The following is a 12,671-nucleotide window of genomic DNA, read 5'->3' as shown; positions in this document are numbered from 1 at the left end:
GTATTATTTTATACAGTCTATGGGCTGAACAAGCTCCGAGCTCTGATTCCGTGACAGACCGGATATTGTTGTTACGTAACAAAAACACTGAAGTCTGAAACGGCTCGTTTCACACACATTTACAGAAAGGTGGAGAAATCAAAACAGGGGCAGAATGGATTTTTTTCATTCTCGGGGGGTTTGTAGACATGCCAGGGAAACATATTTCAGGTAAAGAACCATTAAAAAGTCAATTTTGCATGATATGTCACCTTTAAACAAGTACCCTTGTTGAAGTCTGAGCCTTCACTTTTATGACTATGTCCGTGGAGATTATGAGCCTGCTCCACATGTTGATATTGAGCGTGTTTAATATTTTGAACACCTCAATATGATCTGTAGCTACTCAACACTGTCAGTTATATACATTGTTTCGTGAACGAACATTTGATTTAGGGGGGAAAAAAACGCATTTGGCATTGTTTTTGACGGAAAACGTTTATGTTTTTTCAATGATTAAAGGATAATTGATTGTTAACATTTCAAAAGATTGATCACGGAAAATACTTGAAATGTACATCCCTAGTCTGATGTATAACTTAGTTCATGATCAGGCACCACCACCATTTAAACAATGTGTGTCACTCTGCAGGAACTATGCTAGGGAGACCAGGGCATCTGTTCACCTGAATTTAAGAAAACTGCTTTTGGTCAATCTGCTTTTTCAGTCCGAGCTGCAGAAAAGTAGAATTCAATTTACGACCATTATGAGAAACTGCACAAGCTTCAGTGTCTTCAAAACCAAACTGAAATCATGGCTCAAGGCTAACCAGTCATGTGATCATTGATTTAACCTTTTTTACACATCAGTCTGATAGATATACAGTAGGTATCAATGTGACATACTGTTGTGAAGTTTTGTATTGTTTTTTTAGTTGTTTGAATATTGTCTTTTTAGATTGTTTGTATCGTGTGTTCTTAGATCTTCCTTCCCAGGGACCACAGATGTAAATGAGCTCCTTTAGCTAACTCTGGCTCAGCAGTTGAGTTGTGCATGGTCCCTGTCAAATAAAATAATAAACTAAAAATGTATGAATTAATAAGATGATGGCTCATGCTGCTCCTTTCATCAATGCAAATATTCAACATTTATATGACTCAAAATTCTCCATTTTTTTTAGGTCTGTTCTTTAAAAAAAAATGCTGGATAATTCTTTATTGTGCATTTTTATTTGAAAATACTGTGTTGGTCAATGTAATTAATGAGTGTCAGTCACTCTACTCAATTATCAGGAAGTACCAAATTAAAGCTGGGGTTGGTAGTCTCGGAAAACCAGCATGAATTTGAATGTAGCTTTTCCTCATGACTCCGTCTAACCCCTCCCCTCCTCCCCTCGGAGCTCCTCCAAAACGACGCCCCCCCCCGCTCACATGCACGAGCGCTGCTGATTCTCGACCATATGATCGTGACTGATTCAAAACCGGTCCTCACCAAAACATTCTCATAGTGAAAGTTAAAAACACAAACAAACATGGCTGCTGTTAGTACTCACAACTGTCATGCTAGCATTATCCAGTTGTACTGGTGACACGATATCAGGAGAAAAGTTATAACACATATATAATACTATAACAGCTCTACTGTTTGTTAAACGTGTTCAGTGTAGATGTTCTTAATTCCTACAGTGTTGACCGTCAGTGAAGGCATCAGGAGAGGTGTAGAGTGGGAGAGTCGGAGAGAGGAGAGGAGAAGTTCTTCATTCATTCAAACATTGATTGTTGTTTTGTTGGTTGGCGTGATCACGGCCGACAGTGAACGGTTATTAAAGATCAACGTGTTCACGAATCGGCTCGTCATCACTACAGCATCCGGACGGACGCTACAATACATATATATTTTCTGTAGGACTTACTGAACGTCATTAATTATTCTGCTTGTTGGTGAGAGCTTTTTAGACTCTGATCCGGACTACAGTCCTGAGCAAAGTACCTCATCAGGTCAGAGGGGACAGGCCCGAGGACGGGCGAGAGGGGCAGTAAATAGAGTCAGGGGACGGGGACTCGGAGGAGTGCACGCCGGGGAAATGTACGCGCAGGAGGAGGGCAGAACGGCTGGACGGGATTTGATTGGTTTAAAATTTGGGGAGCCAAAAAACGGTGATTGGTTAGTGTTTTCCCAGGTTTACTCTGGCTGTAGATAGCAGGTTTTTTTCACTCTTTTTTAGGAACACATCATGTATTGATTGCCATCAGGACATAAAGATCATTTTAACCAGTAAGACACCAGTATCTAAATCTGATTACCAACCCCAGCTTTAAGGGCATGTTAGTATCTCAACTTGTAGACAACATATCATGTACTAATGATATGTACATACTCTTGAGGAAAGACTTTGATTCTAGCCCTAGCCTTTGTCGATGTCATAAACTCGCTATTTCTCTGTTTGAATGTCTGTCTAAGTTATTACTATGTAATAATGGCAGATATGCATGTGCAGAATAAGAAAATTAAAGTTTTTTTTAATACACTCACCATCCTCAGTAGCTTGCTCAGCTTCTGACACCAGGTCCTCACTATGTCTCCTCCCTACATCCGCATCCTCTGAGTCATCCTGGGGGGAAAAAAAGGATTCAGCTCTGCCTGTTAATAACAAGGGCTTGTGAATGTGAGTGTGATGTCCATACCCAAGCCTAAGCTAACTCTTCAACTTTTTTGAAGTAAAAATCGCATATGCAAAACACATCTTTGTCCACTCACGTCTCTTTTGGATGATGGGGGGCAGTAGAAGAAGTAGTGAGGATTGGAAGGCACGGTTTTGAAATACTGAGACACAATCTCCATGAATTTATCCTGTGGAACCATAATGTTGAAAAGTAAATAAAATCACTTTCACATGATTCACTTGGTATTTCACATAGTTATCAATTAAGTCATGCTTGTAGGATTAAAATAATAACAATGTTTATTTATTTGATTTAAAAAATCTAATAAAAAACACCAGATAAAAATGGGTTTTCATTGAAGACTTCATGCTGTACCTGTATTATTTTGTGCAGGTCTGGATACACTTCACACTTTGGCTGTGTCTGAAGAACTGTCAGAGAAAACTCAGGAATTGTTTCTGTCTTTGACTCATCCAGAATCAGTGGAGACGTAGGATCAGAGTATTTCCATCCAGCTCCAGCTTCTGCTTCACTGATGTCCTCCATGTCAATGCTATTTGCATGAAATATCACAACATTTATAATTGTTCTGTAGTTCAGGGAATTGGCTGGAAGACAAGAACTGATTGCTGCAGAATTTGATGGTTTGCAAATCATTTAAACCCGATGTTTAGTTAAGAATGGTGTAAAGATAACATATCAAATGGTAAGCCTAAATCAATATATTGTTTTTAATATATATTTATGTGCGCATTTTAAATTTGATACCAGCAAGACATGTCAAGACTGTTAAGATAGAGACAGCAAAACACTAAAATAGTTGTGCAACAATAAAAAATGCACTTTCAGGAACATCTCCTTACTAATTAGGTTCATTTGCAACAGGGTAGTAACATGACTGGGTGTACAAAGCCATTCCAGAGAGGCTGTGTCTCTCAGAAGTAAAAGGTCAGAAGAGGTTCACCACAGACTACATGTCGTCAAATAGTTTAACAATTTTGCAAAATACAGTTGCCATACAATTTTCATACAGTTGTAAAAAATGTGTCATTTTCGTCTGTATGTAATCTATAGTGCATGAAATCATCAAACCAAATTGATTCTAACAAGTTGCAGAACAATAAACTCTTTGTTTATTATTGAAAACAGAACAAAAATTGTTCAATGTCCAGTTCAGCATATATCTGGCACCAATCTATTGTGGAGCCAGGCTGTTGTAATATATGCATGTTCAAAAAGTAGTATGGGAGGTAGAGCCTTCAGTTATCAGGCCCCTCTCCTTTGGAATCATCTACCAGTCAGGGTCTGGGAGGCAGACACCCTCTCTACTTTTAAGAGTAGGCTTCAAACTTTCCTTTTTGATAAAGCTTATAGTTGGAGCTGGATCAGGCTTGGACCAGCTCTTAGTTATGCTGCTATAGGCTTAGACTGACACACTGGGATCCTATCTCAACCCCCCCATCTATTACTTTAACTCTCCCTGTCCCATTAAAGTTACTAACCATAGACCTTTCTGGAGTCCCTGAGCTCCCTTGTCTCGTAGGTTCCTCTGAGCTACCGTAGACGTCCTCCTGCTGTGGACGCTCCAGACTCCAGCTGATACAGACGTGCTGGACTCCAGAGGCAACAGCCATTACTACAAGTACTATTACTATCTGTCTCATCACTATCACCGCTCCCTCTCTCTCTTATTCTCCTCTATCCCTCTTTCCAGACCCAACTAGGTCGAGGCAGATGGCTGTCTAACATGAGTCTGGTTCTGCTCGAGGTTTCTGCCTGTTAAGGGAAGTTTGTCCTCTCCACTGTAATTAGCTAAATACTTTGAGGTGCAATGCTCATGGTGGATTAAGGTGGGGTCAGACTGAGTCTTATCCTGTCTTGATGCTGGGTTTCTGGTTTCCCAACACAGTAGCAGTATATGGCTTTTCAACATGAGTCAGTTTTCTAAAAGTTCTTTGATCAAGCTTGGTTAATATTAGAGGTCTGTAAATAATATAACAAGAAGTTGAGTCTAGACTTGTTCTTTATGTTGAGTGTCTGGAGATGGCGTTTGTTATGAATTGGGGCAATACGAACAAAAGAGACAACAGAAAAAAAATAAACTGTTCATTGTCTTACCTGGAAGAGTTAGCCAAAGTAGCCCTGTCTGTATCTGGTTTGTCCTCCTCAATCTCTCCAGTATTAAAGGTGGCAGGATTCCTTGAAGGTTCTGGATTGGCTCCCCATCCTGGAGCCTTACCATGTTCTCTGAAGACCCTGATATGTCCACAAAGGGTTTGTAGGAAGGAGGTGATGTCAATCTCCTGCAGGGATTCTTCACAGTAGTCCATGGCCATCAAGACATCCTGAGAGCTGATGCTGTAAGACTGCTGCAGGCTGCGGTACACTCCTGAGGAACATAGGGAGCACAACAGTGACATTAAACATGTTGGTTTGTCTCACAGTACTAACAGCTATCTGCAAGAAAACAGAAAAACTTTGTAGAATATAATGAAGGGGGGGGACGGGGACTTGTCTGCAAAACCTCAAAATAAACCACCTTTTTGTTTTTTAATGTAGACCACATGTCCTTCCCCCACTCTCTCTCCCAGTTTCCAGCTCTATCCACTATCCTCTCCTTACTAATAAAGATGTAAAAGCCCAAAAATATAACTTAAACATACAAACAAAAAATCTATTTGTACGCGCGCCCTTTCATTTATTCGCTATTTCCTAAACCTCTTTATCTCTAAGGGTTGAACACATTTAATTGAATACAAGAGTAGTTAGTTTGAATACTGGGACAAGTAAAAATACATGAACTTTTCTTTTGTGTTCTCAAGGTCAGCCTATTTTCACCTGCGCAATATTTCTAAAATTGGACACATCCTATCTCAGAGCAACGCAGAAAAACTAGTCCATGCATTTGTTACCTCCAGGTTACATCACTGTAACTCCCTCTTATCAGGCTGCCCCAATAAGTCTCTAAAGATTCTTCAGCTAGTTCAAAACGCCGCAGCTCGAGTATTGACTATAACTAGGAAGAGAGAGCACATTTCTCCAGTGTTAGCTTCTCTTCACTGACTCCCAATAAAATATAGAATAGAACTTAAAATCCTTCATTTAACCTACAAAGCCCTTAAAAATCAGGCACCCTCGTATCTTAAAGAGCTCATAGTGCCCTATTACCCCTCTAGAACTCTACGCTCCCAACATGCAGGCTTGCTAGTTGTACCTAAAATCTCTAAAAGTAGTGTGGGAGGTAGAACCTTCAGTTATCAGGCCCCTCTCCTTTGGAATCATCTACCAGTCAGGGTCCGGGAGGCAGACACCCTCTCTACTTTTAAGAGTAGGCTTCAAACTTTCCTTTTTGATAAAGCTTATAGTTAGAGCTGGATCAGGCTTGGACCAGCTTTTGTCATGCTGCTATAGTCCTAGACTGCCGGGGGAACTGGCGCACTAACACACTGGGATCCTAGCTCACCCCCTTCCCCCCAACCCCTTCATCACTTACTGCCTGTCCCATTAAAGTTACTAACCATAGACCTTTCTGGAGTCCCTGAGCTCCCTTGATTTCGTAGGTTCCTCTGAGCTGCCGTAGACGTCCTCCTGCTGCGGACGATCTGGACTCCAGCTGATACGGACGTGCTGGACTTCAGCGGCAACAGCTTCTACGACTCGTCTCATCACTATCACTTCTCTCTCTTACTCCCCTCTATTTGTCTTTCCAGACCCAACTCAGTCGAGGCATGATGGCTGTCTAACATGAGTTTGGTTCTGCTGGAGGTTTCTGCCTGTTAAAAGGAAGTTTGTCCTCTCCACTGTAACTAGCTAAATACTGTGAGGTGCAATGCTCATGATGGATTAAGGTGGGGTCAGACTGAGTCTTATCCTGTCTTGGTGTTGGGTCTCTGTTCATAATTTGACATAGAGTGGTCTAGACCTGCTCGGTTTGTAAAAGCGTCTTGAGATAACGTTTGTTGTGATTTGGCGCTATACAAATAAAGATTGATTGATTGATTGATTTATTGATTGATTGATTGATCGATATTCAGGGTGTTGATGAAGGTAGATGAGAAGCGAGGTTACCTTTGACGTAGGACTGATGGTAATGCTCTTGCAGCAGGCCACAGTAGTTGGCCAGCTCCTTGTGTTTGTGAGGCTGAGCCAGGAGGTCTGTCCAGGGGGACGGACTGCTGCGGTCCTGAGACAGGGACCTGCAAGGGGACGCGAGTAAAAAGACAAGTGATAAACATGCACAGTAAAAATGAAGGATCTGCTGAACCCTCTCGTCACTCATTTCCTTTAATGTCTCTGATTGACACAAGTAACACATTCAGTGTGTGTTGGATCAGCAGTAAGAGAGGGTTAGCCCAGGTGATCACTGCAGTAAGCAAAGCGAAAGAGGCGAATAAGCCTGTTGAGTCACAGCTGAACTCCCTTGCATGCTTTTTAAGTGCTCCCTCTCTCACACACATACACACATTCATTCATACATTAAAGGATAAAAGGTTCATCTTTAGCTTTAGTGTTGAAATAGATTAAATCTTCCATGAACTGCCAAACCAGAGGGAGCACTCCCCAGTGTTCCCATGGGGGACCATAGCATCCTTACATCCAGATAATGTTCTAAGCTTTTCAAGCTGTTTGTTGCTTGGTGATAATCTTTCTAAATGAAAACCTCTTCGGAGCATTTAAAGACTTGTGTGCAACAAACAAGCCTTAGGAGGAAGCACAGACAGGACTAAGAGGCGATTCAGTGCCTACAGAAAGCACATCTTAACCTCGCTGAAGTATCCAATGAAAGCTGACCACCTCAGCAGATAGACAAGGAGAGCGCAAGAGCATTATCAAGCAGTGCTACCTGAACTTCATCTGCTGTATCGTCTCCCAGGATTCAGCATCTCGAGGTCTATTCTCATGTATGAAGACAATCAAAGACACATATATTAACAACTTGTCAGCAGCTCATTCCTGAAAGTGACTTTTATTTTGAAAAACAAGTTAAGTGGTAACTTCATCGTATGCTCTTGTACAGCACTTAGTTTCTTAGTTCTGCAATTCTGTTTGTTTTATAATACTTTGCTCAATCTTTTCCTGCCATGCCTTTCTGCAACATCCGAACCTTCAACCACAGAATTGATTTGACTTTATTATACTGATGGTACCATTTCAGCCTCCTAAAACCCCAGGTGCGTTCTGGGATCTACCTATATGCTAAGAGTACAACTTCCTTCTCAGGGTGGGAGGATCATGAATAGTCTCCACATGATATGCCAACACTGCAAGTATACATATTTACATAATCTTTCCTGTATGAGGTAAACCATCAATTTCATCGGTTTCCATTTAACCACAGTGAAGAAGCGTGACCTTGGCAACATTGTGGATTAATTGTTAGTAAACACAGCAACATTTCAGTTAAGATGGTTTCTGTTCTCTGTCTTATAATTTCAGTTTTGGCTGATACTTAATCTTAAAGCTGGATAAACCACTGGAGACTGACAGCTAGTAATACAATGTCCGTTTGTTTTTTTTTGCAAAAAGACCTCACCATGGACTTCCACCAGATCCGTGTCCGATCTGGCTCCGTGCTCTCTCGTCCTTCAACACTCACCGGTTGCATTTTCAGAACGTAGCACGGAGCAGGACCACCAGACAGCTGGAGTCATGTGACCGAGGGTTTTTCCTCAGTAATTACTGCATTAATGAATATTCGATTCGTCTCCCCATCTTTGTCGTTTTTATCGTCCTCTGAAAACCTCTGACCTGATGAGACCAAGCTTGGCTTTGCTCATTATGACCGTGAGCTGGCAATAAGACAATGTCTTTTATTCTGAAAATTGACCGGATGACTTAATCTTGTTTTGGTGCCTGACTTCCTGTCCCGTTCAATCTTCTCTGTTGAGATTGATGTGTCGTGCTCCGGCATCCTGCTAAAAATAGAAGTCTTGCGTATCTGATCCGGAGGACTATGGTGTGCCGGACTGGAACGTAACGGAGCGGATCCAGTGGAAGTTAACACATTGACTAGAATAGAAACCCATCAACTCTGGTGCCGTGACTGATAGGAGACGGACCGGACTAGGATCTGGTGGAATTTGGCCATCACTATATGAAAGACATGAAGTGTCTTAAATGGGAAAACCTCACAGCACAGTTCAAAATCTCAGATATTTCATCCTGATTACCGCTGTATTGTTGTTGTTGTTGTTTGACATTTCTGTCACTGTTCGGGTCCTGCTTTTTCTCTCTTATATTACCTGAAGAAGATGTCTTTGGGTTGGCGGCTGGAGTTGGGATGCACCAGTTGCTCCTTCAAGTGCTCCAGGGAGCAGTTGTAAACATAAACTGGACACTTCAGTTGGCTGCCGTCACTGGTGTTCTGCTGAGGAACCTGCCTGCCAAAGCTGAGGTGGAAATCTGTCTTCTGCGGTTCAGAGAACTGGACTCCCTCTTTTTCTCCAAGATCTGGAAAAGTTAGAAAGTACATTCTTCACCTAACTCTTCAGCCACATAAGGTATAAGGTATAAGTAGAACACATGAACATTTTGAGGCTAAATCTCTGAAAAAGACCATTAGACATACCTGTCACTGAGCTCCCAGGTTCCGTGTCGGACACTCTGCCGCCCCAGCATTCCTGCTCTGGGGTGAGAGATTCAGCATTCCCAGTCTGGTTCTCGGAATGAGGTGAGAGTAAAGGGGATTTGAGGGTTACGTGTCCGCTACTTGAGCTCCTTCTTAGTTTACTAGCCAAACTAAGGCCAGACTCAGACCTCTCTAGACCACTAGTGGAACCAGACAGGGAGTCAGTCTGAGATCTGGGTGTCAGAGTGTCGTCCTCCTGTGTGCTCACGTTACTCTGAGGCTCTGTCTCCAGCCCTGATGCCATTAACATCAAAACATCTGCAAAATAAACATGTGACCCACATTTAACAGACCTTAATACAACAAAAAGATGTGTATAAAGATAAATATAAAGATGTGATGTATGTACTAGTACAAAACGACTGAAGGTGTACCTGTAAAGGAAGCAGGAAGGAAGGTGAGGAGAATTTGCTGCGAGTTGATGTACTTGGCATAGCACCTCCACTGTGGTGTTAAGCAGTCCCTTTGCCCCAGCAAGGGCTCTTCATCCACAAGATCAGCATTACTAAAACTCTGTGAAAAGGAAAGGAGGTAAATATTTATTGTTGGGTTGGAAGAACTTGTAACGTGGTTGGTGTAGGTGGAGAGAGCTAGAGGTTTTAGCAGGTAGCAATCAACCCAAGATAGCAAGGAGCATCAGACGACAGAGTGGAGATCTCCACACGGCAGTTTATTACATTGAATTTAACAGTGGACCTTATAATGCCAAGTCTCCACAGCGCTATATTCCTTTATCATACATGATTAGGGATGTAAGGACACATATCACAAGACAGTACAAGATCAGTACAAATAAGGGTGGATTAAAATCGATTCAACATAATTTGTATCTGGATATTATTTTTAAACAGTAGAAGGCTCTATCTGCATTATACTCCACTTGTTCAACATCATGAAGTCTCTTGTCTGCTCTCTCGTCACTCGCTGAGTGGAAGTGTTTTAAGTTTAAAGCATGTTTCAGAATCAGCTGACTGAAGGGGTTGATCACAGAGACGCTCAGCTGGGGGCTGCACCTGAGTGACAGGTCTCCACGAGCGCTTTTTTATCTCCACCGCCGGACTGATTCTGACCCGGTTGCACTTTTGGTTGACACCTGACCACATTCATATGATTATTTTTCTCAATAAGAAGGAGTAAACAGAAAACTGGACACTGAGTCTGAAATCTGATCATGTTCAGTTGTCCTGTTGCAGTAAATCCACATGTTGTAGTCTGAGTCTTCACTCTATGACCATGAGTCCACAGAGATTATTTATAAGCCTGCTCCTCACGTTGATATTCAGCATGTTAACATGTTGAACACCTCAATATGATCTGTAGCTGTTTAATACCGTCAGTAATATACACTGTGTCGTGAAGGAACATTTGATTCAGGGGAAAAAAACCACATTTGTCATTATTTTTGACATGGGAGACGTTCACGTTTTTTTAATGATTAAACGAAAATCGATCTTTAACATTTCCAAAGATTGATCACGGAAAATACTTGAAATTTACATCCCTAATTTAAAGAGATTGACCTTATTTGTTTTAATATTTAAGACTTTCATTTGGGAATCGCTCACTTTCCATTTCTCTATAATTGTTCTGAAACTTTCCAACAAGGTATTTTTGTACAGTCATTTTAGTTTTTTTGCAAATTGCTGAAAAAAAGTGTGCAGTGGTTTTATTTGAGTTACAACACACCTTAAAAATGAAAAAGGATGACTTTGTTTACAAAGAAATATAAGAGAACACATATATATCCCAACTGTCCATATCTGAGAATTGAAATAAAATATTAGTTATTTAAATTTTGAGTTCAATCCAGTTTTCTTGAAAATCGTTAGAGAATCGTGAGTATAATCAGACCAACACAGAAAGGTGGCGCCCGCATTTGTCAACGGAGCTGTCAACCCTCTTTTTAAAATCCAAAATTAAAAACTATGCTCATCAGAAAATTAACACGTGAATATAATTCAACATGATAAAAACTAACTATGACAGAAACAATGTATGAGATAAAACAAATTTGACATGTATCTTCACTTCATAGTTTGACCTCTGTTTAATCTATTAACATACAGGAGCCAGGGTTAATTGCCTGTACTGCAGCCAATCAGCTGAGGAAGCTCTTTGGCTTCTCAATCAGTTACTCAGGGTTCCCACTCTTTTCCAGAGATCATTTTCCAGGACATTTCCAGGACATTTTCAGTGATGATCAAGCTGGTATGACAGTCTAAATATAGTTCCTAATTTAGTTCCTAAACAGTCTAATATGTTCCTCTCAGTGGAAGTCTACATTGAAGACATGCAGTCTATGGCCATCGATGAAATCATCTCTTACATGCTTAAAAATGATGGCAAATTGATTATAGAATAATGCAACTGCAGATGTACAGCACTTCACTTTATAAGTGCAACCCAGTAACAATGATGGGCAACTCTCATCTCAGCTTTCTCTTTTCTCATAAAATATAAAATGAGCTAAGCAAAAAACAAAAGAGCCAGCAAAGGAATCTGGAAGCTGCCTTACTGAAATAAATAAATAATAATAATAATCAGAGGATCAGTGCATAAATTGACCTAAATAGATCTGAATGACAAAAATGGCCACAAATGTTGAATAGGGATGTGTTTTTTTAACCTTGTTAGATCGCACACAGTCATGTTGTAATAATTTTCCAGGACAATCTGTGATTTTCCAGGACATTTGACTTTTTCTCCCATTTTCCAAGTGTTTTCCAGTACTGGAAAACTGGTCAACTGTTTTCCAGGTTTTCCAGTTTTTCCAGGACTCGTGGGAACCCTGGTTATTGCAACAATACAGTATGAGTCAATCCCCTCAGTCTCACTGAGTCCAACTACAAATCAATAGAGAAAGTTTACTAATGGGGAAATATCGCCATCTGGTGTTATATCTGAACCGCTGCAGGGTCATCTGTGGACAGCTGTTTGCTGTGATCATTGTATTACCACAGTGAGCATGTCAGATAGCAAGCTAATTAGCTTGTGGACTAATGAAATGAACGTTGGGGTACATATATCATATATCATTTATCATACACATGTCCTTAATCTTTTTTTCCTCTTGTTTTTCGTGTATATGATCATATATTCGTTTAAAGTCATCTCCCCCCTGTTTTCTGCCTGTCTTGTTTTATTATGGCTTTAGAGTCTTATATTATTTGTGTTGAAGATTGAATTACCTGTAAAGTGCTGGTTGATCCCATCACCTCTTTGCTGCTGCAAGTGGTGTGGAAAGACATCATGGGGTCCTGTCTTTCTGTAGCCTTTACACACTCTTCTGAAACAAGACATAAAAGTTAGAAATGGTGATATGTTGACACTGATTCATTTGGTAGGTATTGATAAGATAAGATGAATGTCATCATCTATGCTCTGTTATTGTTTAATGTGG

General features: G+C 40.7%; 1 protein-coding gene across 1 annotated transcript in view; it reads right to left on the bottom strand.

Moving 5' to 3' along the window:
• The window catches only part of szt2 (SZT2 subunit of KICSTOR complex), a 125,662-nt gene that overhangs the window by 78,674 nt on the left and 34,317 nt on the right, over positions 1-12,671 (bottom strand). The window contains exons 23-32 of the mRNA XM_034707092.1: positions 12,460-12,557; positions 9,646-9,784; positions 9,212-9,529; positions 8,886-9,093; positions 7,487-7,534; positions 6,712-6,839; positions 4,762-5,032; positions 3,019-3,196; positions 2,738-2,830; positions 2,513-2,591 (exon numbers count right to left, since the gene is read on the bottom strand). Coding sequence (XP_034562983.1) covers positions 2,513-2,591; positions 2,738-2,830; positions 3,019-3,196; positions 4,762-5,032; positions 6,712-6,839; positions 7,487-7,534; positions 8,886-9,093; positions 9,212-9,529; positions 9,646-9,784; positions 12,460-12,557 — 1,560 coding nt within the window. The remainder of the gene's footprint in view (positions 1-2,512; positions 2,592-2,737; positions 2,831-3,018; positions 3,197-4,761; positions 5,033-6,711; positions 6,840-7,486; positions 7,535-8,885; positions 9,094-9,211; positions 9,530-9,645; positions 9,785-12,459; positions 12,558-12,671) is intronic.

The sequence above is a fragment of the Notolabrus celidotus genome, chromosome 2 (assembly GCF_009762535.1).
Source record: "Notolabrus celidotus isolate fNotCel1 chromosome 2, fNotCel1.pri, whole genome shotgun sequence".
NCBI lineage: Eukaryota > Metazoa > Chordata > Actinopteri > Labriformes > Labridae > Notolabrus > Notolabrus celidotus.
The sequence above is the reverse complement of the archived record's forward strand: the minus strand, read 5'-3'. Positions and strand labels throughout refer to the sequence as shown.